Genomic DNA, 23,164 nt, shown 5'->3' on the forward strand with positions numbered 1-23,164 from the left:
TTATTTTCTAACTGTCTAGTCTTGTTTTAAATTGCTTTGAACTGTTTTCATCTATTTTATGTGTACTGTAAATCACATTGAGATAGTAGAAGGTGGCTACTAAATTATATGCAGTATTAGAAACAAACCAAAATTCTGGTATTTGGAGGACTTAATCCATCAATTTGTTGGTGAATAACCCATTAATAATTTTCAATCACCTTGGCCGCCACCACAAAAAAACCTAACGAAAAGTAACAAAATTCATACAATGCTTATATTAGATTTAGAATTCCAATCTTTCTGCGTTAGGAATCTTCAAGGCTGCTTTCTAAAAAGAGTTTCTTTTCCCATCTCATGGGATTCATCCAATAAGACACCCTCTCATACCGTTTTCAAGTCCCAACTATTGAGCAGAAGTGGACTTTCAAAATGGCTGGAAGGACAAGGCTGGCCTCTGTTAGAAACTGGGGATTTAGTGTCCCCAGTCCCATGCTGTGGAACACTCTTCCAGCAGTGATTCGGCAGGCATCCCCTCTTTTCAGTTTCAGGCATCTAAAACTAGCCTGTGAAACTGGCCTTTAAAAACATTTTGATTAGCCTGTCCTTTTAATGATTATTCTGTACTGTTTGTAGGTTGTTGTACTGTTTGTAAAGTTTTATTTTATACATACACTTTTTGCAGTGTTTTACGAGATGGCAGTATATAAATAAATAAGAACTGTAGAGTTAGACATGAAGCAGATAATCACGGGCTTCTTCCTTGTATGGGAGGCATCTCCTTTGTTATTGGTGTCTGCAGCCTGCTGGAAACAGGTTTAATATCTAATTTGGATAGTTAAGTCACTTAACCTTGTTTGCCTCTTGTTCTTGTGAGCACTGTTTGGCATGTAAAAATACAGTACAGTAATATGCCCAACTCATGCTTTAACTAATGAAAATTCTTTTGAGCACCTGCTGGTTGTACAGCAAGGGTAATGACCGAGTTATCCCAATAATTATTTTTCTACTGTGCTGCTCTTGTTCAACATTCAGATAATGACACCTCGACTTCTATTATCTATCTCTCTATCTGTCTTGTGGTTTGAGCGACCATTTAAGGAGCTTATTTTCCCCTCTAATGCACTCCACGTTCTGTTGCATTTCAGATGAATATGTATGTTCTACTTCGGTGATGCTGGCATGCTGTCACCCTCAAATGATTTCACTAGATAATAGTTTGCATTTCAAACAAATTAAGTGTATTAGTCATCCTTGTGTCTTCTCAGTTATGAACTAGAAACACCAGTTTTCTGATTTTAGAAATGAAGCAACAGTGGAATTAATGAGGGTGTCAGAGCTCACCAGCCAGGCATAGCCTTTGCTGAATTAGGCCACCAAATCCTGCACATCAGGAGATAAGCAGGCTGCAGAAGCCAAAGTAAAACATAGTACTGAACACCTTCTTCCAGGAAACCCACAAATTTGGTGAGCGATTGAGCTAGCATAGGCCAATAATAGCTTGTCTTCAGTCTGAAGACTAAGATGTAGAAGAACCAGACCAGAGTTGAGGGCCAGGCTTGATGAAACACAGAAGATCCGTGGCTCGATTATCTGACATAATTTTTTTAATAAAAATATTAGCCACCACAGACTGATGATTTGATTGGTATATCAGTGGTGGCTCCACTTTTTGGAATGCTCTCCCCAGGTAGGCACACCTGGCACCATCATTGTCTGTTTTTAGGTGCCAGGCCAAAATGTTCTTGTTCTCCTAGGCATTTGGATCTAAATTTTCTGCTTATCATGTAGTTGAGCGGGGCTGAGTTGGATTTGCTCTTTTAAATACATTAATGTTGGTTTTCTTTTTATGCTTGTTTTTGATATTTTTTATAAGTGGCTTTAAGTTCCCTTTTCTGAAAAAAGTGAGTAATAAATATAAACCCACTTCCCTAGCACTATAGTCCTGATCCAATTTGCACTCACCTCCCCCTAGTAGCTGAATTTAAGCTTAGAAGAGAACACTGGGAGACCTGATCACAGATCCCTTGTGTATCATCTAATTTGGCCCTGAGGTTCTCTGTGACCACATGAAAAGCTGCTTAGTTGTTTGTATTGCCAGACAACCAGTGAGTCTCGCAGACCAACTGAATTTGTTCCACAAGTCAGTGGCCTCCAGCGAAGAATGTGCAGCAGTCGATAGTTGCAGAGCTGTTACTGAAATAATTCAAGTGAGGATCTGCCTCATGCTTATCTCCCTTCTGTGGATGTGAAGAGGATTTAAAAAGTGTAACATACCTAAAACACAATATTTTCAATGTGTCTTTGCAGGAAATCAAGTCGGCCCACAAGATAGCCAAGAGGTATTCCTCCATCCCTCAGATGTGGTCTAGGTGCTTGCTACGCCACTGCTATGGCCTCTGGTTTATTTGCCTTCCTGCCTATGTCAAGGTGTGCCATTCCAAAGTGAGGGCTTTGAGGACGGCCTATGATGTGCTGCGGAAAATGCACTCGAAAAAGATTGATCCACCTGACGAGGTAAATTGCTGGTGTGGAAACTGGAGCTTTGATTCAGGAGCTGTGCGAGGGAGTTCTGGAGCTGGTGACTTGATGAGTTCGAAAGAAAGATGATTTATAGTCACCGCCAGTATTTCCTCTTCCTGGACCTCTGCTGGGTTATTGCTTGCAGCTTGCCTCCCAAGTAGATTCTTCATAATACAGCTGTCTGGCAGTGAAACAGGTGCTTCTCTAGCAGCTCTGAACTTTCTCTTGAATCTGGTGCCACCTTTGCTTCCAAGGCCTGTGGGATGGTGGGGGAGAGTTGGGGATGAAGGAAAGGCTTCATGGGGTTGGAGGGGTTCTTGTGGGAGCCCAGGAATCCCTAATATGGGTCTCTTCTGGCCACCTCTGCAATGCTGCAAGTTCCTCCAGGTTTTGAGGGTTCTCTATGAGGCCCCAAGCCTTTCCTTTGAAGAGGTCTCTCCTCCTTTGAAGAGGTCTCTCCAGTGTCTAGGTTAGATGGGATCCTGACATAAATGGATGTCCTTTCTGAAATATGATGATGGCCCTAAGTTGACAAGTTTCTTGAGAATGAATTTGTATTGTGCTTTTATTATTTTTTGTTAGCAGCTGCCCAGAATCGCTGGGGCAACCCAGTCAGATGGGCGGCATATAAATCATGCATTATTATTATTATTATTATTATTGTTGTTGTTGTTGTTGTTATTTTATCTGACAAGGAGAATATTGTTTTTCCCCCAGGTATGCTACCGGGTGTTGATGCAGTTATGTGGACAATATGGCCAGCCTGTGCTAGCAGTAAGAGTCCTTTTTGAAATGAAAAAAGCTGGAGTTGACCCCAATGCAATTACATATGGTTATTATAATAAGGTAAATATTTGTTAATTATTTGAAATCCTTGCATTTTAGTACTGGAAAAATAATTCTTTGTAAAGATAATGATCAATTGGCCAATGTCTGATTTCAGCAAACTATAGTATATGCAGTGCTTTTTTTCTGGGGGGACGCAGGGGTACGCCTAACTCTAAACATTTTGTGAATCTAAGTTTGGCCTCATTTAGGGGCAGTATTTCAATATGAGTAGGAAAATGAGAGTACAGTACCTAAACACTTTTTTAGAAAAAAGTGCTGAGTATATGTATGCATGACTACAGTCATGGTTTGGATTTTTATCCATCTGTTCTCTGTTTTTAACATAGTTCTCAGAGTGGTTTAACAATCAAAATGTCTCTTCCCAGGAAACTTTGAAAATAGTAGCTCCATGAGGGAAATAGAGGTCACCTAATAATTCTCAGCATTCTTTAACAAACTATGGTTTCCAGAATTCTTAGGAGGAAGCTGTGACTGTTTAAAGTGACACAATACTGATTTAAATGTATAGTGCAGGTGGTCTTGCCCAGAATGAGACCAGGGAAACCTAGGTTTCAAAATCCTATTTAGCCATGACATTTTTGGAACAGGTTGATCACTGGATTGCTTTAATATAGAATGGGATAACTGAAAGTGCACTACTCCAAGATCCTTAGGTTGTGTGATTTAAATAATTTCCTTTACTGTTATTACAGGCGGTTTTGGAAAGTACTTGGCCGTCAAGCAATCGAAGTGGCTATTTTCTGTGGACGAAGATAAGAAACGTTGTCTTAGGAATAGCTCAGTTTAAAAGAGTTCTAAGGAAGCAACCTGCAAATGGCATCCACAAAGTTCTTTCTGGTAGGAGTTTTTATGCGTCTTTTGGTTTGTAGCTCTGCAAATGTAACTTCTCTCAATAGGTAGAAATGCCCAGTTTTCAAAATCAGTCTTAATTCATGCAGCATATTCTATTCAGTGTTGTAATTGCTGTACAGTGGTACCTCGGGTTAAGAACTTAATTCTTTCCGGAGGTCTCTTCTTAACCTGAAACTGTTCTTAACCTGAGACACCACTTTAGCAAATGGGGCCTCCCGCTGCCACCAGAGTACGATTTCTGTTCTCATCCTGAAGCAAAGTTCTTAACCCAAGGCACTATTTCTGGGTTAGCAGAGTCTGTAACCCTAAGCGTCTGTAACCCAAGGTACCACTGTAATGGATGACACAAAGACCAGGGATGTCTTATCCATACTAACATGAATGATAGGGCCTCAGCTATGTAGCACATTCTGCTGTGTGTACCTCTTGAAAATATGATGAGCTACATGACGCAATGAGGAAGAGACACTGATGGAAGAGGAATGGTCAGAATCCTGGGTCTCTCTGGAAAAACTAGGGGGTGGGAATATTTAAAGAATTATCACATTGCTATCTTACTCCTCAAAATATTAGACATATAGGAAGCTGCATTGGTCCATTGAGGTCAACACTAATCACACAGACCAGTAGCAACTCTCCATGGTTTCAGTCACGGAATATTCTCAGCTCTGTTTGGAGATGGCGCAGGGGACCAAACCCAGGACCTTCAGCGTGCAAAGAAGATCCTCAACCACTGAACCATGCCTCATCCCTGTATAAGTCACAGTAGTCCAGAATACATAAATTCTAAACTGACATTTTGGCAGAGATTAAGTTACTGGCTGTCGTCTAGATTCATCTGGTAAGATAGTCTTACTCAGTGCTTGAGTCTGCACCCCCTCCCCCCAAAAAAAGCACTAGTCTTACTGAATTTCATGATTCAGAGGGGTAAAAATCCCTTTTCTCACAAACAGCTTTGCACATCCTTCCTAACTGCAGTCAGACTGGCACTGGAACCAAGGGTCTTCTTTCTAATAATCAGTGTCATGCAAAAAATACAGGCAGTCTCTAAAAGCAGAACAGCCCTATTAAGTGAGGACAGTCTTTAGTCACCAAAAAGTCCCCCAACTTTCTGGAAATGTTCTACTGCTGAGTTTCCTCATCCAAACATATGTTCACTTTTACAAACAATATCACCTTTATATGTATTTCATCGCAACAGCATCCCTTTATTCCCTTTCTGCTTGGCATTCTTTTTAAAGTAAAAAATGTATTGTTAATTTTTTCTCCTTTTTATTATGATAGGGGAACATTCAGATCTGTTATACAGGCTATCGAAAGCAGCAGCTAAACAAGGGAAAGCCACTGCTCAGAGGAATGGGGAGCAAAAGGAAGAGAAGAAAGAGAGTGACTCTAGTTCTTGTAAGTATCAAATATTCATACTTGTCATGTTGCCTGAATTCTGTTCTTTTGGGGTTGTTTTGATTCCAACTTTTATGCACTGCCTCTTTTGAATATCCCTTTACTGTTGTATTTCTGTGCCATGTTGCGTCATAGACTACCAGCAGCTTGGGAGAACTGTTGAGGCAGCTCCACCTTTTGGTGTCGGTATTTTTAATTGTTAGCCCCCTTGTGTGCCTTGGTTTATCAATGCACTAAAATGCAATACATAAAATTGTAATGAATACCTTGCACAAGCACTGCTGGGCAAATGCGAAGACAAGGAAGAGAGTCAATAAGAAAGAGTCTTCTTTCTTCACCATTATTCTCTCAGCCCTTTTTATTATTGGCTGAATGCTCACTGGAGCAAATGCATATGATGTAGAACTATAACAACCTCTATGGTTTCATAAAATGAATTTATGCACATTTGAATTTAAGAGGTTTGAAAAGATGGTTATGCCTACAGAGGATTTTAATCCATTATGAGTCTTAAAACAGACATGAAAAACTTGGATTCTTGCCTCTGGTGAAAAGTACAGATTTCGTGTGCTTCTGGGAACAGCGTGAAGACTTTGTAACTCAGTTGCATAACGGATCAAAGAACCTAGATTTTTACAGGAATGTGTGTGTGCACGCACATTTCTAAATCAATGTTAAATTGTGTGGTGGTGCTGCTTATTATTATTATTATTAATAGTAGTAGTATTAGTATTAAAATTTATACCCAGCACTTTCCTCCAAAGGAGCCCAGGGCAGCAAACATAACAGTGCAAAAGCAATGCAATTAAAACTTCTAAATCCAGTTAAGATCAACCTCTAACAGTTCAGAACTCCTAAAAGCTATCACCTCCTCTCTGACTAATAATTTCAGGGTTGTCACAGCCCAGGATTTTCAGCCATCCAATGCCTGGGTAAACAGGAATGTTTTAGAATTTCTCCTAAAAGTTAATAGTAAGGGAGATTGAAGCACCTCTCTAGGGAGGGCCTTCCACAGATGGGAAAGCCCCACCAAGACGGCACTGTCACACATCACTGCCAACTGGGAAATCCCCTTGGCACTGTTTTGCTACTTGAGTTCAATGCCACTTAGGGCTTTGGGTGTTAATACTAATACCTTGAATTGGGCCAAAGAGCTCATTGACAGCCAGTGTTGTGTCTTAAGTACCTGTGACACCTAGTCCCATTAGGTTGCCCCACTTATTAACCTGGCAGCTGCATTCTGTATTAGCTGCAGCCTCAGGATCTTCAAGGGCAGCCTCACATAGATCACATTACAGTAGTCCAAGTGGGAGGCCACCAGAATATGGGTAACTGAGGCTATCCCAATCCAGGAATGACTGTAGTTGGAGAACCAGTCTAAGCTGGGAATAAGCACATAAGCAATATCGCCTCCTGCCACTGCCCTCCTCCCTGCCCTATAGGGCAATCACTTGTCATGTGTACTTACTGCTAAGAGATTCTGCTGCTCAGGTTTCAGCTGCCATGTTCCCTTGTTGATAATGCACCATGCTAGCATCTGCACACATGCACAGTATCATATGGAAACATGTAACATATGTAAACCAGCCTTCCCTGTGAGCAGTAAAGAAGTGTGAGGGGGTATGCTAGTTTGACTTTTGAATACCTAACAACATGGGGAAATGGCTTATGGTTAATGCACATATTTTTCTAGAATCCACCCTACCTGGGTGGATGGAGCAGCCAAGTAATTTCGTTGTCCCCGAGAGGGGGCAATGACAATAAAGATACTATTATTATTATTATTATTATTATTATTATTATTATTATTATTATTATTATTATTAAGAGCAAGCTCAAATCTTAACAAGTGATATATGTCTATTGTCTGTGTATACAGTATCTGAAGTAGAAAGTGGAAAGGGAAGTGGTGACTGCCTTCCTTCACTAAATTATCAAAATTCGAATAGAGCTAAGCCTGCGTCAAGGATTGTTCGCCTGAATGATAAAATTGGCAAAGTAGCAGATACAGCAGGAGAGATCGGCAGAGGTAAGCTGGTGCAGTTGATTCTTATGAATTGATGGTTTTGACTCATTTATTTTCTGTGAGACAACAATCCCATTGCATGCATTCATTCATATGAGGGCTAGATATTTTTTTTCCAGGACTGTTAACAGGATTCCCTATTAATATGGTCCCCATATTAATAAGGGTCCCCATCCTATCATAAAACTCCTACACATGTTAGAGATGTCTGTTTTATGGCAATTTCTGCACTGCTTTGCTTTGTGACTAAAGTAACCCCACTTCCCTGGATTTGTGTGTGTTTCCCCTTCACAGAAAGCTCTGCAGGATTGCTATTCTCTTGCTTTGAGGATATCAACAAAACAAGAGTTACTAAAGTTGAAAGCTTAATAAACAGGCACTTAAATGCAGCTGAATTGGATCAGAAACGGATAGTTTGGAGAAACAGGAACCGTAATCTGAGTGGAGATGCTCTGATAGAACTCATGAAAAACCATATTAACCAGGAGGCAAGTCCAGAACAAATTGTTGAAAAACTAGGAGTGGATGCAAAAATTCTTTCCAAAGTGTTTGAGAAGAGAAAAAGGCCCAACACTCTCAACATCAGACAGTCTTCCTTGGGACCCAGTAAGAGAGGGAACTTGGAAAAAGAATCCAGTGATGAGGATGCTCCCTATGAGGACCGTTTTGTGGACAAAACAGAGTCTCCTGTCATATTTGATTTGGAAGATTTGGATAATGAACCTTTCTCAGTGAAGACTGTGAAGCTGTTACATAAAAGGCCAAAGAGGATTCAGCGAGCCATCAGCTTTCCAGTAAAGCTCGTTGAGAAAACTGGTGTTGAGATGGGATTTGATCCACTTTCCTTGCTGGCTGCTGAGACAGAACAACAGAAAGAGGAAGAGGATGACGATGAGGACAGAAGTGCCTCAACCCCGTCTGCAAGGCGAGATTTAGCTGAAGAAATAGAAATGTATATGAACAATATGAGCAGCCCCTTAACAAGCCGTACGCCAAGCATAGATTTGCAAAAAGCCTACAGTGACAAGAACACCAACAAAAAGAGTCCAACCTTGGCTCAGCCATGCCGGAGATCTAGCCTTCCTCCAAACTCACCCAGACCGGCGAGCCTTACCAAATCCAAAAGCTACCACATAAAAAATGAAGAAAGGGGAAGGGACAGACTTTGGTCCTCTCCAGTATTTTCTCCTCATAGTCTGTCCAGGGGACAATCTCAGGATACAGCTGGCGCAATAGCTCTTGCCTCTCCAACTGCATTCAACTTGGATACACTGCTAACACCTACCTTTGACGTTCTAAAGACCAGCATGTTTTCTGCAGGGAAAGGGGTTGCTGAGAAGGCCAGCAAGTGGTACTCAAAGTTTACTACGTATGCGGCGTCAGCAAAGGTAAGCATCTTAAAACATTGCTAGGTGTGAGGGGAGCCAAAATGGCTCCTGTAGTACAGCAGTTCTCAAACTGTGGTGTGCAGCTCTTTTGTGCAGTGCAGGTGTGTGAGAAACTTTCCCTGTCACTGAAGATGATAAAAATGTTTTCAGCAAAGATTTGGCTATGCATACAAATCCTGTGATTTGAGAGCCAGGTGCATGTAAATCACACGGAGACTGACAGACCTGACTTTCCTCTGGGAGACTCCCAAGAGGAAAGAAAATAATAGTTATGTCAAACACAGAGAAGGAAAATGGTTGCAAAATAAATAGATAGGGCCCTCTGTCTTCTTGCACTGTAGGGACAAGTAAATGGTTGTTGATCAAATTTTTCATCCTGAAAAAGGAAAAGAATTTTGCTCTCTACCAGCCAATAAATTTTGGAATGTGATGAGACATTGAAAGTGGCATCTATATGATAACTATTGCAGGAGATATTTAGTCTTCATTTGTTAACTATATACATGAGTCAGGTTGCATGGCACTCAGCTTTTCACTACCAGTTAATAGAAGTCAATTTGGATGTTCAAAGCAGTTATTCTAGAAGAAGATCCAGCTTGGTTCTGTTGGGATTGATGGTGGTGTTTCTTCCAGATACTTCCTATAAGACCTTTAAGCACAGAAAACATTCCTATTCTTGTTTTCAGGATCAAAACTCAGACCGAGCAAGCATTTCATCCCTTGGGGCCCTTGATTCAGAAACTGCCTCCCTGACTGATGAGGACGTCTGCAATGATCTTGAAAGCAACTCCTCTCCTCAAGAGAACGCCTCCTCTGTGTTAAAGGGAATTGGCTTGAGTAGGACAAGTCTTGAAAGTTCAGCTTCGAATAGTGGCACATCAAAGCGTTTTTCTCAGTCCGGTAAGAGTTCTCCTTAAATTTCTCAAATTTCCTTTCTTACCTTATTTATTTTATTTTAGTTATTTAGTAACAGGTGTATGGGGTGTTAGGGGAGGGGTAGTACCTCTGGTGAGGGACATGTTATGCTCCTTCTGGGGTAGTTTGTCCACCTTTGGCCCCCACCCTGCATTCAGCTGTCACCTGCGGCCCCTAGAAGCTGGCAGCATGTGACAGCGACCACACCCCAGGAATGGCTTCAACTCGCCAGTTAAATCAGGTGAGGGTAGCTGATGGGTCTCATACCCTCAGTGGGTTAGGGACTTCTCCTGCATACAAAGACAGGCTCTGGCAGATTGGGTGGATGAGACCAATAGTGGGTCCAACGGTCAAGAAGGCAGTTTCTGCACATGCTGTGGAGGGAAGTGAGGGAAAGATGGGGCTCATTAACCTGGAAAGGCGGCCATTCTAAGAGAAGGAAAAATCTGATCCTAAACCTCTGCTTCTTTATGGGATAACTTCTGGAGAAGAAAACGCTAAGGAGTAAACCCTACATAGATCCGGAGTGGAGTCCCTAAGATGGTTGGGTGGCGCCTTGTACGCCTCCTTCCGGCAACTTGTTCAGCCAAGCTGGTGCCAGACGTATTGCTCTGCTTTCCTTTGGACTACATCAGTGAGGCTGAGAGCAGGGTCTTGCCACCTGGGCAGTCCTGGACCTCCGTACACGCTGCCCAGGGTTGCGCCATGAGGAGCTCACTTTGGTGCTGCTAATGCAGCGATTTGATTTCGTCCCTGGAGGTGCACTCCATTGTCTCTTGAGAGAGACAGATGTCAACAACAGTTATTTAGAATTATTGTATACTGCTTTATGTCATGCAGGCCTCAAAGCATTTCCCATTAAAAATATACATTGCAAAAAACAAAATCAATAAAATGTCATAAAATTCAAAACATATAATAACAGTTTAATTCTATTTAACAACAGCACAAGATAGTGATAGGGAGAGAAAAAATTAAACTTATCCACAAAAAGCTACTCAAGATTTCCCCTGGCTATTTACTTGCACAGTAACAACAGCAGTGTACTCATGCAACTAATGTCACATCATGTCTAATTTGCAATAACTTTTATTGTCTCTCTGTGGATGACCACCTCTCCTGTGGTCTTCTGCTTTTTGTTAGTAATATTCCAATTTCTAAGAATGTGTTTCTGTTTTTATTATTTATTTTTATTTATAAAAGTACTTATATACCTCTATTCATAAAAAAATGACAGCTGTTTATAACAATTGTACTTTCCATGACAATGTAGGACCATTGTGGGTCAGTCTAACATTTCCTTCTGCGGTAACAAGTATCTATTTGCCTTTTAGGCTCTCTTTCAAAGTTTCCTTTGCCTGGCAGATCAGAGCTGGTATCATCTTGCAGTACAAGCAGCACCAGCGTGTTCCAGAATTACGCACTGGAGGTACAGCATTTCCCCTTTTGAAACAGCTTGTGTTCTACACTAGCAAAAAGGATAGGTTACTCGCTTTCTCAGTTTGGTGTGGAGGAGGTATCCAGCTTACAACCTTGTCTCCTCCTTCTGGCTAGAAACAGACAAGGGACCATGGGACCCAGATCTTTTGTGCTGCATCTGATTTCCTGAGACTCCTGCCTCATCAAAGAGCTCTCTGCTCTATTCCCACCCATCTCTACTTTACATTTCCCCGCTTACGTTAGTGTTAGTTCTGATGAAAAGGATGGTTCATATACTTTCTAGTTTGCCCTGTGGAATGGCCATCACTTTAGGGCAGTTTCTAAAATCTAGGTGACCCTTCAGTTCAGAAATGTAGCTTTCTAATGTTAATGGAAGATTTTCTGCCGGTTGCTGCTAAGGGGACCTTCATTACTCTTTCAAATGAACCTTCAAAAGCCTCATTACTATCCAAATGAGCAATCGTTGATACCCACTGATAAGCTGTTGATAGAAGAAGCCAGCAAATCAATCTAAAATGTATTTGTCAGCTCTAAAAATAGAGTGATTCAGCTGCTAATTTGTTGACACCGCAGTGCAGCAAAATCCTCATAGCTGCTTTTTCTTCCATTGAGGCAACTAATTAAATTTTTGTGACAGGGAGGGGTGTCCTCAAGGGGATCAGCTGAATGTTGGAGAACTCTGTATTGCGCTCTGGAAAGGTCAGGACTAGATAATTAAATCTCAAAGGGTTTAAAACAGGTGGGGAACCTACAGCTCACAGGCCAGATCTGGCCTGGGGCTTGGTTTCATCTGGCCCATGGGCAAGTATTTAGGAGATTTTAAAACCCTATATAAGGGACGCAGGTGGCGCTGTGGGTTAAAGCCTCAGCGCCTAGGACTTGCCGATCGAAAGGTCGGCGGTTCGAATCCCTGCGGCGGGGTGCGCTCCCGCTGCTCGGTCCCAGCGCCTGCCAACCTAGCAGTTCGAAAGCACCTCCGGGTGCAAGTAGATAAATAGGGACCGCTTACCAGCGCGAAGGTAAACGGCGTTTCCGTGTGCAGCTCTGGCTCGCCAGAGCAGCGATGTCACGCTGGCCACGTGACCCGGAAGTGTCTCCGGACAGCGCTGGCCCCTGGCCTCTTAAGTGAGATGGGCGCACAACCCCAGAGTCTGTCAAGACTGGCCCATACGGGCAGGGGTACCTTTACCTTTACCTTTAAAACCCTATATTCAAATTGGTTCTTCCTCTTTTTCCTTCCATATCTTGGTTTGGTATCTGTTATTTAGCATTGATAAGGATGAGGGAGAGGGAATGAGAGTGAGCAGCGGGTGTTTTATTGACTGGTGTCACATACACAACGCTTGCACAGAGCCCAGCCGTTCCTCATCTCCCACTCTCACTTTGACCTACTTCCTTCGTGCTGGTAGAGACAGAACACTCTCTCTGGGTCCACATGTGCCCATGGTGTATGTGTGTGTGTGTGTGTGTGTGTGTGTGTGTGTGTGAGAGAGAGAGAGAGAGAGAGAGAGAGAGAGAGAGAGAGAGAGAGAGAGAGAGAAATGGCACATGCAAGTGAATGGTTGGTGTTATTCTTCCTTTCAAGAATGAACCAAACCAATAGAGAAGGGAAGTTCCACACTCCTTTTCACCTTCACACTTCACTGTCTGCCATGACAGTGGTTCCTGGAGAATATTCCTGAGCCTGGCATATGACCTGCCTAAGAGGCTGCCTGAGCAGCAGCAATCCCTACACTACCATCAGCACCTTGTTCAGATCTTTGCAGCACCTCACCTTGTCAAACAAGTCTTGGGTACCTAGCTGAATTGTTAGCATCCTTTACAGGAAATGTGGTGATGATGGTGGTGTTCAGGGGCAGCCGAACATGGTGTAAAATGGTGTGAGGCTCAGTTAGCAGCCATACATTGTAGAGATGGGCCTGTGGCTCTTGTGGGGTGTGGAATTCAAACATCTCCCCCCCCCCCGCACTGTAAACTTTTTCTTGGGGTCTCTTATGGAGTTTCTGCCCAGGAGCCCCAGACTGAAAGACTCCCCAAAAAGTCTCTGTATGCTGAGAGGTCAAGCAGGGTCGGTTTTGTTTTGTTTTTTAATTAACAGAGAAGCAGGCTGTGTTGCTACTTGTGGTTCCATTATGCAGCCGGCTGAAGAGAATGCAGCCCAACATTCTTTGCTTTGAATTAACAAGCCATGTGAGAGAGAAAAACATCCTGCCTGTCCAATTGAAGTCCCCAGAGGCAAACTGAATTTGGCTCACAGCATGCAAAGAGGTGTCTTTGCCCTCACTTCTCTGCTCATTCCTTTCCCCAGCCCTTGGGCCAAAGGCCCTTGCAAGGCAGAAGCTTCCACATCCTGCCTTAAAACAAGGTCACTAACAGAAAGAGGATATGCTGATGGTGGATTAGGTTGCTGATCTCTGAGTACCTTGAATTGAACATCTTCGTGCCTTGGTGGATTCATGTGTTGAAACTGAACTGCTGGTTGTTGTTTTTTTAGGCCTGCAATCTTTAATTAGCTTAATTAGTAGATTAGACAACTGACGTTTTAATTGGTTTAATTGGTATGAGGGCAGTTTTTGCTCAGGAAGGCTGGGAGTTGAGAGCACATTTACTTATTTGCTCAGCCCCTTTTAGTTCCAGCATGTAAATGTAAGAGCAGATGACAAAGAAATGGTTGAAGTTGCCTTGCAAATAAGTCCACAAGCAAGCATTTTTGTTAGCCATCCAGTTCAGCTATAAGACTGTAATTCTGTACACGCTTAACTTAGAGGTCAGCTACACTGAATTCAGATTTGCTTTCCAAAAAAACACGTCTGGAATTGGACTGTTTTCATCTCCAAAACCTGAAAAACAGTGAAAATTTTACTTGATGTTTCACTGTAACCTATCAGAATGCAACATATTCAAACGTTGTGTGCATCTGCATACATGATACATTATTTACTTTCAACTTCAATGAATGAATCTAAAATACAAAAACAAATTTAATATTTATAAACATTTCCAACTATATTTTAAGATTTTCTTTGGTGGTCAATTTGAAATGGGAATCTCCAGCCCCAATGAAGTTTTCAGCCAAAGAATAGGATGCAGAGCCGAGAGGCGCTTTCAACCCAGCTCTAGGTTTTATGAATTCAGCTGGGTTTTTATTGCAGTTTGGTATGACTTGGGATTTCTCTTGCTACTGGGGGCAAAAGCCACACTGAGGGCTTTAATGAAGTGCTTTCCACAGGTCCTCATCTCAAGCTGTTCACGATGCCATACCTGTGACTGTCTTGTACATGATGAGGAAATCATGGCAGGCTGGACAGCAGATGATTCCAACCTTAACACCACATGCCCTTTCTGCGGAAACCAATTCTTGCCTTCCCTGAACATTGAAATCAGAGATCTACGGGGTCCTGGAAGGTAAGTGATTATTTGCCATTGGATTCTTGCTTGCAGTATTTCCAAATGTGTGTTGTCTAATTGCAACATTTTATTTGGTACTTTTTATAGATATTTCCTGAAATCCAGTCCATCCTCAGAGAACATGCAGCTTCCATCATCTTTTTTCAACCATGCAGCAAAGTCCTGCATCTCTGATCCCACATCAGGATTTTCAGCATCTCTAATACCTGCTCAGGATGACTTGCATTCAAATAGGTAAAATCATCATATTTTGACTCAGTCAAAGAAAAAAAACTTGACATGCCTGTGGACATTTAATAATACTTTAATAAACGACCACAGGCAAGTCATGGTTGCCCACTCCATCCTGACTGCTCAAAGTGGGTAAGAGGATGCTGACTTCGGTGGTCCTTGGCCCGATTCAGAGATAAAAATGAAAACCATAAAGCAACATCAGAAAAGCAACAGTCTACCCAAAATACCTATTAGAAAGCCACAGTAAAATCAGCATGAATCATTATGCTAATTTTTATTAATAATCAACAGTGGCATGGTAATAATCTATGCCCATCAGTTAGATAAATTTTAGAAGATGCAGGGGAAATGGGGAGGAGGTTGTCATGAAATGGCTCAGATACATGAATAAGAAAAACGGTGTGTTCTGGCTTAGTGGTTAAACTGAAGTCTATTTTCTGCCCACCTAAGAACCAGTTAGCAGTATGGCAGGCATTTATCAGACAGCAGGCAAGCAAGTTTATTGAAGGATGAATTCTATGTGCAATGTGTTAGAACAGCAAATAACAGGACAGTGTTTGACCTTACCTTTTCTTTTTATTGTAGAGTTGTGTGTATGGGGGGGGGAGGTAGATGTTGATTTTTAAAATGTGTGATTTTAGGTAAAATAAAAAATACAAATACAAATACTCTTTTGTTGGTAACAGATCCAAAGAGCCTGATAGCACCTGTGCCAGAAGCATTCAGATCCCTTCAAGAAGGCAAAATGCTGCTGGGACTGAGCACACCAGTCACGCCTTGTCTCGAAGCATGAGTACCTTCAGTCCCCTGGAGGTGGAGGAAACAGAGCATCACAAGCACAGTCACATTGTTCCCACTGGGAGCTTGCCTACCACATTGCAGGGGACAGCTGTGAGTACTCAGGCCTTATTTCTTGCCTTCCTAACTGGGATATTCAGAGCAATCAAAGATTCTGCAAAGCACAATTGCTTTTACCATGTTGGTGCTAATTTTCCTGCTTAAAAATTACCAAAGGGGGGGATAATTGACCCATGGTATAATCCCAGAAGTGTCACACAGAGTTAAACGATGAAGCTTGGTCCCACAAGAGGCAGTGATAGTCAGCAATTTGAATTCTTAGACAAATTCATGGAGGATAAGGCTATCCTATGGCTACTAGCCACCATGTTTTCCCTCCACTATTGGAGGCAGCATGTCTCTGAATACCAGTTGCTGAGAATCACAAGTGGAAAGAGCACTGTTGCTCTTGGGTCCTGTTTATGGGCTTTCCTTTGGGACTTTTGGTTGACCACTGGCAGAACATGATACTGGACATTTGGTCTGATCTGGCAGCCAGGCTCTTATTGTTACTCAATAACAACAGTGGACGTTAGGAGCATAGGAACAACAGTGGACGTTAGGACAACAGTGGACGTTAGGAGCATAGGAAGCTTCCTTTTACTAAGTCAGGACATTGATCTATCTAGCTCAATATTGTCTGCGCTGACCAGCATTAGCTCTCCAGAGTTTCAGATTGGGATTTTTGCCCAGCCCTACCAGAAGATGCTAGGGATTTAACCTGGGAACTTTCTGCACGTAAAGCAGTTGCTCTTAACACTGAGCCATGGCCCTTCCCCAAATTGAAGCCCATCGGAGAATAAACGGCTAGGAAAATGAAAAAGTCTTCTCCTAGCACCTAAAGGACATCAGTGTAAGTGCTAGGATAGGTTCTAAAGTGCAACTGAGAAGGCTGCCTCTTCTTACCCACTTTAGTAGCTCCTGAAGAAGAACCTCTAAAATAGAGCTTAGCTAATCATGAGACCCAATGTGGCGTAGTGGTTAGAGTGTCAGCCTAGAACTTGGGAGACCCAGGGTTCAAATCCCCACACAACCATGAAGCTCATTGGATGACCTTGGGCCAGTCACAGTCTCTCAGCCTAACCTACCTCACAGGATTGCTGTGAGGGTAAAATGGGTGGGGTGGGGTGGGGTGGGGAGAGGATGATGTATGTCACTTTGAGCTCCTCAGAGAAAAGATGGAATGTAAATGTAATAATAAATACAAAAAATGTTTCTTTTTATTTCTTTATATATGCAATAGGATCCTTTGGGGTTGGAGTGGCGTTTGCAGAGTCCAGAGCCCATAACTGTCCCATACCTGAGTCCTCTTGTTGTATGGAAGGAGCTTGAAAGTTTATTAGAAAACGAAGGGGATCATGTGATAACAGTGCCAGACTTTGTGGACCACCATCCCATTGTGTTCTGGAATCTAGTGTGGTATTTTCGACGCCTGGACTTACCCAGTAACTTACCAGGATTAATACTGTCCTCTGAGCATTGTAATAAGAATTCAAAGGTATGAAAAATGGCTGTACACTTGTTTTAAGGGCTTGACAAATTATTATAAACCTTGTGCCTTCCGATTGCAGCTCTTCTTCTCATACAGCTTCCCACCCCAGAGATTTGGGGACTGTGCATGCATGTGTTTTGGGGCAGGGAGAGAGAGAACTACCAATCTGTTTTAGACCTGTATTGAATGAGTTCTGGGATTGCTTCTGATTCTAGAGAGCCTGTTGATATCCTCATAATGAGTACCAAAAGCATGCTGGCATCTCTGAAATTGAAGACTGAGCAGTATTCTGCAAACCCTTGCAGAATGCTTCAAGAATGGAAAATAAGTACATGTCTAGTCTCTGGTCCAGACTAGTTAAGATGCCAATAGCCAGTGTAGGGGACTGGCAGAGATGTAAATAGTAGGTGCCAGGGGACTGTGCATAGTTTTTTGTTTTTCGTTTTACCCCTCCTCCACTGTGTTTCAAATCTGGATCGAAGAGTCTGCGCCTTGCACTGGGGGAAAAAAGTTCGATTTGTGACAATAGCACAGGAACAGGGGGCCAATCCAAATCCATACCACTGCAGGGAACAAAGAGCGAAAAACCCCATTATACCTTCCCTCACAGGCTAGGTTGTCAATCCTGTTTACTTTTTTGCCTTTTGCCACACCCACTTTCACCTCTGGCCAGGGTATTCATAACTCTTCAATGGGTCCCTAGCAGAGATGAAGCTTACAGTGCGATAGCCGAAAGTCAGAATTGTTATCCTTCTTTCCCATTGTGTGTGTGGCATCAAGGAAGTTTGATGCTGTTCTGTAATTTCCTGCTATTATGTTCAGTCTTGTCTTTTGTGTTCTTATTGCTCAGATTCCCAGGAACTGCATCTTAGAGGACAGCAAGTACGTTCTAATTCAGATGCTGTGGGACAACATGAAATTGCATAAGGATCCAGGGCAGCCTCTCTATATTCTGTGGAATGCACAGAGTAAGTGATGACCGGCATGCAGCCTGGAAGCTGTTGTGTGCTGTTTTTAGAACAAATTCCTCACTACGACCACCAGTAATTTAAGCTGATAAGCAATGGGAATTTTGATTGTGCTAATCTGTTTGTCTTGCAGGTCAAAACCAAACACTTGTGTTTGAGAGTGAGTGTTACATTCTGTACTGTTCGGGTTGCTTTTTTATTTTTATTTTTAAATTATTCCCCTTTTTAGTGTGTATGTGTGTATATTTTATACAGCAACTTTTTGGCTTACAGTGTACTGCCTTAGCACAAATTTATTTCCCAGCCTTTTTCCATTCAATTGTTAAATTCCTATCCTTTGTTTTTAAAGATGAACCATTGGAGTTGTGTTGGTGATTTACCTCGTAGGCAGAGGTGACTGGTCCATTAAGACAAATGGAGACACTGCCCCGTCACCCTCTGCCAGACCCTGCTAGCCTTCCATCTACCTGCCTTATATGCAGCCTAGGAGGTGGCTCTGGCTGCCAGCTTCCTCCTCCACCTTAGTCTCAGTGCTGTCATTGTGGAACTCTGCAGGGAAGAAGATGCAGGCTAAACTAGCATCTCTTGGCTCCACCTGTCATTGGTTCTGCGTCTTCTGCTTCTCTGCCTTCCTCCCCACCTGTCTCAATGGACACCAGCCACCACTACTTGCAGGGTCACCTGAGTAAAACCTTGCATTGGTCTCAATGCTTGTTTTTGAATTGGCTTTTAATACCCATTTGGTTGCAACTCTTATATGCTATTGGCCAGAACTTCCCTTTTATGGCTTGCTTTTTTGTGCTTTATTTTTGTACTCCCTTTATCCTGATTCTGTCTTTATATGACAAGTGTTGTTGTTTTTTGCAGAGCCAACTTAAAAGGTATCCTTGTTTTTACCTTTCAGCTGTTATTCCCCCTACCCCATCACTCCTGCTTTTCATTTCCTTCTTAAATATTCCTTTTTATTCCTTCTCCCCAGCACAAAATTACCCAATGGTTCGCTTACTGCAGAACGATGACAGCTCATTTAACCAGGAGCTCTTAAGAAGCATGGTGAAGAGTATTAAGATGAATGATGTCTATGGGCCAATGAGCCAGATCCTAGAGAGACTGAACAAATGGCCACAGATGAAAAGGCAAAGGTAAATGAGCACAGTTAAAAAGAAGCCTATGGTATCATGTTGTAAGAGGAGGAAGTCATTCATCCCCTTGAGAGTATCAACGCTTTGATGTTCTGCATCTTGAAGAAGGATGCCTCTTGATAGGATGCCTTATGGGCTGTAACATCATTTCGTGCTATGTGTTTGATAACTGAATGCTTCTTTAGAACAAACACTCTGCACTCTTTCTTGTAGAGGTGGTGGCAGTTATTATTTCACAGTGTTCACTGGAACGTAATCACCCACCCACCCACCCACCAAAAACGGCTTGCAGTATTTTTAAAAGAAAATGTTTTAAATGCATATCCAGTCCTGTGGGCTTTCCAGTGGTCTCCCACTCAAATCATGTCCATATCTGATAAGATTCAACAATGCTGCAGCTCCAGGTGATCCCAGACCAATTCACCGGACTCCTTGAACCTATGCCCTCAGTCTAAGTAGCCACAGTGCTCTGTGCTTGTGTGTATCCTATTTGGCAAAGCAGCAATGAGGATCACAAATGCACTATTAAACATCAAGGCTTTCTCACTCAGTGGAGGGTGGCAGTCAGAGTGGTTCATTCTTCTCATTTGTTATGGGGGAAGGGCCATAAAAATTATTCAGATAGGGACTCCCCCCCTCACATCCTGGCTGCTTCAAAGAGACAAGGTGTGTCAGAGCTTCTGCTCCACTTTCTTTGGATGTAGGTAGCTGGAATAGGAAGCAAGTTGGACCAGCTTTGCATTTTGATCATGCCCACTGCACTGTGCTCTCCTAAGTGGGTCACAATGCAAAACCACTATGGCTCACAAAAAAAATGTGGAAACATAGCAAAGTGGCGCCCTTCGCTCAACCCCAGAGGCAAAAACAGAACAAAGGGAAGCAATGTAAGGCATTACAAAACAGTGTTTATGTAGAGCCCAGGCAATTTTGGAGAAAAAATCTCTTTCTCATGGGCACTGCAAAAGCATGTACTTAACGTGATTGCAGCTTCTGCAGATCACCTGACATAGATACAGGGTGAGTCCTTTAAAACAGGCCCCGTGGATACAGAGTACACATGTTCCACGGGGCCTCTTTTAAAAGACTCACCCTGTAGATAGATGGATAGATGGATAGATAGATAGATAGATAGATAGATAGATAGATAGATAGAGGAGCAAGCTTGTTTATCAGGCTCTGGGAGTCTTCTCAAGAACCTCCCAGAGCCTGTTAAGGCAGAGGGCTTAAAAATTATTTCCATGCCACAAAAATCCTTAACAGAAAGAGCTTTTAAACCCTCCACCCTGCTTACCAAGCTGTGGGAGACTCTCATGAGATCTCAGGAAGCCCCATTCTCAAAATCTTGGATGGCCGGGACAGTTCCAGGACTTGTTCTGCCTTTGCGTGATTCTGCCTTTGCACGCAGTCTCTGGGAATGTAAACCTTGTGTCAATTGCAGTCCCACTATGTGGTATAAATAAGAAAAAGGGTACCGTATTTTTTGCCCTATAGGACACACTTTTTCCCCTCCAAAAATGAAGGGGAAATGTGTGTGCGTCCTATGGGGTGAATGCAGGCTTCAGGAAGCTATCCCCCCAGCCCGGCAAGCTCCCAGAGCGATGCCGAAGCTGCGCGCAGCTTCGCCATTGCTCTGGCACCCGTTCTGGGGGCTGGGGTCGGGGGAAGCTTGGGCTTCCCCTGCCCCAGCCCCGCACCTGGGGGTGAAAATAATTTCCCCCCTTTATTCCCCCCCTCCCCAATCTAGGTGCGTCCTATGGGCAGGTGCGTCCTATAGGGCGAAAAATACGGTAATTAGTACAAAGTAGAACAGCCTTCTCCAGCTTGTGCCTCCCCCACCCCAGATGTTTTGGAGTAGAGCTTTCATCTGGACCTAACTTCTATGCCCAGGTTGGCAAGGAGAGTAGGGTGCTGTGGCGATCACACAGGGCCCCCGGACGTTTCACGGTCTATTGACCCTGTGCCACCACTGCGGTTGCTTTCTTTGCTGTCACCACCCCGCTTCTCACGGGGACACATGGAGTCCAGACAGTTGTTAACATAAACAAATAATCAAGTTTATTTTCAAGTGCAGGAATAAGTGTATGGTTTCGGTTTATTTTTCTCTTGTCAGTTTCTTAAATCTTAGTTCCTAACAACTTCAAACTGAATTATTCCCAACTAACTATTTAACTCCCTAACAATTCCTCTCACTCTCTCACAATAACTCGACCAACCCACTGCCTATTCCACCCTCTTCCTTCTCCAACACCCAAGCCTCAACTCCCAACTGACAAACCTCAACTCCCAACTGACAAACCTCAACTGACTTTTCAAAACCTCCCACTCTATCTTTTACTCCCCCCTTGCATTCTCACTGGCCAATCATATCACACCCATTTTAACCCTTTCCTTGACCCATCCTAGGAGGCAAACGCCACAGGTGCAATCCAGCCTTCCAATCTCTTTTAACAGTGAGAACTCCCCTTCACCTCATGTTGTGTTTTCTAGGCCTGGCAGGGCTATCATCATGACCCAGTTACAAATAATAATAACAATGCAAAAATCACTACTTTTTAATATATGTTGGAGAAGAATGTCCGGATTATATGAAGTATAGTAGGTTCATATAAGATTGTGGTTTTTAAAATAACACTTTCCAATGTATCTTTTTTAGGAGCCTTTATAGAGAAATACTATTTCTCTCTCTTGTTGCGCTTGGAAGGGATAACATTGATATAGGTAAGCCATCAAGTTGTGTTGTGTTGTGCTAAGCGCGCATAAAAGTAGTCATTGTAAACTGTTACTTCAAGAGTTAAAAGGATACTTTTTGTTTTAAAGCATCTTTCACAATCCTGTTTAGATGAAGTATAATAATTTAAACCTAGTTGCTTCTTTTCTGTAAAGCCAGACCCGTAAATAGCTATTTGCCTGTGTGCGGTGAAGATTGTGGGGAAGATTTTATAAAGGGAATAAGAATGGGTTTATTCCTCTGACTCAGACTATTGATGGTCACTAAAACGTGACCAAGCCATTTTCAAACCAAGGAATATGAAGAGGACTTTTTTTTTTTAACTAACCAGGGTTTGTTTTAAAACAATAATCTCTTACTCATATTCATTCATAACTCAGGATTAATGAAAACTCAGAGTAAATGCTGCAGAAATTTTTATTCTGAGCTGAAGGTTTTGCTCTGGCTTAATTCTAATGCATGCACCCATGGTTTAGCATTATGTGCAAACCAGCCCAATTTGCAAGCAGCTACTATTTATCTGTTGCTGCCACTAAGTTGGAACACCACTAAGTTGGAAGCACAAGCCATTTGGGGGCCACCCATCAGCTCCCAATTGAGGTTATTGGTTCGTCTTGCTAATCTGGATATAACACATTTTTTAAAAGGAATTGTATGATGAAGTGCTTCAGGCAGGCTCTTTTGTGAAACATGAATGCAAAACTGTTGTCTAAAATGGCATCAGTCTCTTGAAAACACACACACACACACACACAGTATTACAGAAAAGAACCAGACACTAATATTAACAATAGTAATAATTCATACATCACAAAAGCATATAAAATATATCTGTGTGGTGTATAACCACCTAAAATATAAAATCAAACCTTAAAGAAACAGAAATACAGGAATGGGTCATCTGACAAGAAGGTTATAAAAAGAGTAAATCATTTTTATCAGGTTTGCTTCCTGAGTTGGTGCCTAAAATCAACCATGGACA

The 23,164-nt window shown here is 42.4% G+C and overlaps 1 protein-coding gene and 1 long non-coding RNA gene across 3 annotated transcripts in view; one reads left to right on the top strand and one right to left on the bottom strand.

Moving 5' to 3' along the window:
* DENND4A (DENN domain containing 4A) overlaps positions 1 to 23,164 on the top strand; it is a 58,041-nt gene that overhangs the window by 34,538 nt on the left and 339 nt on the right. For both annotated transcript variants that reach the window (XM_081888358.1, XM_081888359.1), the window contains exons 16-30: positions 2,290 to 2,496; positions 3,220 to 3,348; positions 4,044 to 4,188; positions 5,488 to 5,604; positions 7,484 to 7,633; positions 7,925 to 9,018; positions 9,705 to 9,918; positions 11,268 to 11,362; positions 14,603 to 14,778; positions 14,869 to 15,015; positions 15,702 to 15,906; positions 17,096 to 17,350; positions 18,195 to 18,312; positions 19,292 to 19,454; positions 22,108 to 22,172. In XM_081888358.1, coding sequence (XP_081744484.1) covers positions 2,290 to 2,496; positions 3,220 to 3,348; positions 4,044 to 4,188; positions 5,488 to 5,604; positions 7,484 to 7,633; positions 7,925 to 9,018; positions 9,705 to 9,918; positions 11,268 to 11,362; positions 14,603 to 14,778; positions 14,869 to 15,015; positions 15,702 to 15,906; positions 17,096 to 17,350; positions 18,195 to 18,312; positions 19,292 to 19,454; positions 22,108 to 22,172 — 3,280 coding nt within the window. The remainder of the gene's footprint in view (positions 1 to 2,289; positions 2,497 to 3,219; positions 3,349 to 4,043; positions 4,189 to 5,487; positions 5,605 to 7,483; positions 7,634 to 7,924; positions 9,019 to 9,704; positions 9,919 to 11,267; positions 11,363 to 14,602; positions 14,779 to 14,868; positions 15,016 to 15,701; positions 15,907 to 17,095; positions 17,351 to 18,194; positions 18,313 to 19,291; positions 19,455 to 22,107; positions 22,173 to 23,164) is intronic.
* Positions 13,909 to 21,750, bottom strand: LOC309356976. The gene is made up of 3 exons (XR_014162983.1): positions 21,730 to 21,750; positions 20,746 to 20,862; positions 13,909 to 14,213 (listed from the first exon to the last, which is right to left on the bottom strand). It is a non-coding gene; the product is annotated as an uncharacterized lncRNA (long non-coding RNA).

The sequence above is a fragment of the Podarcis melisellensis genome (genome assembly GCF_964234715.1).
Source record: "Podarcis melisellensis genome assembly, chromosome: 14".
NCBI classification, from domain to species: Eukaryota; Metazoa; Chordata; class Lepidosauria; order Squamata; family Lacertidae; genus Podarcis; species Podarcis melisellensis.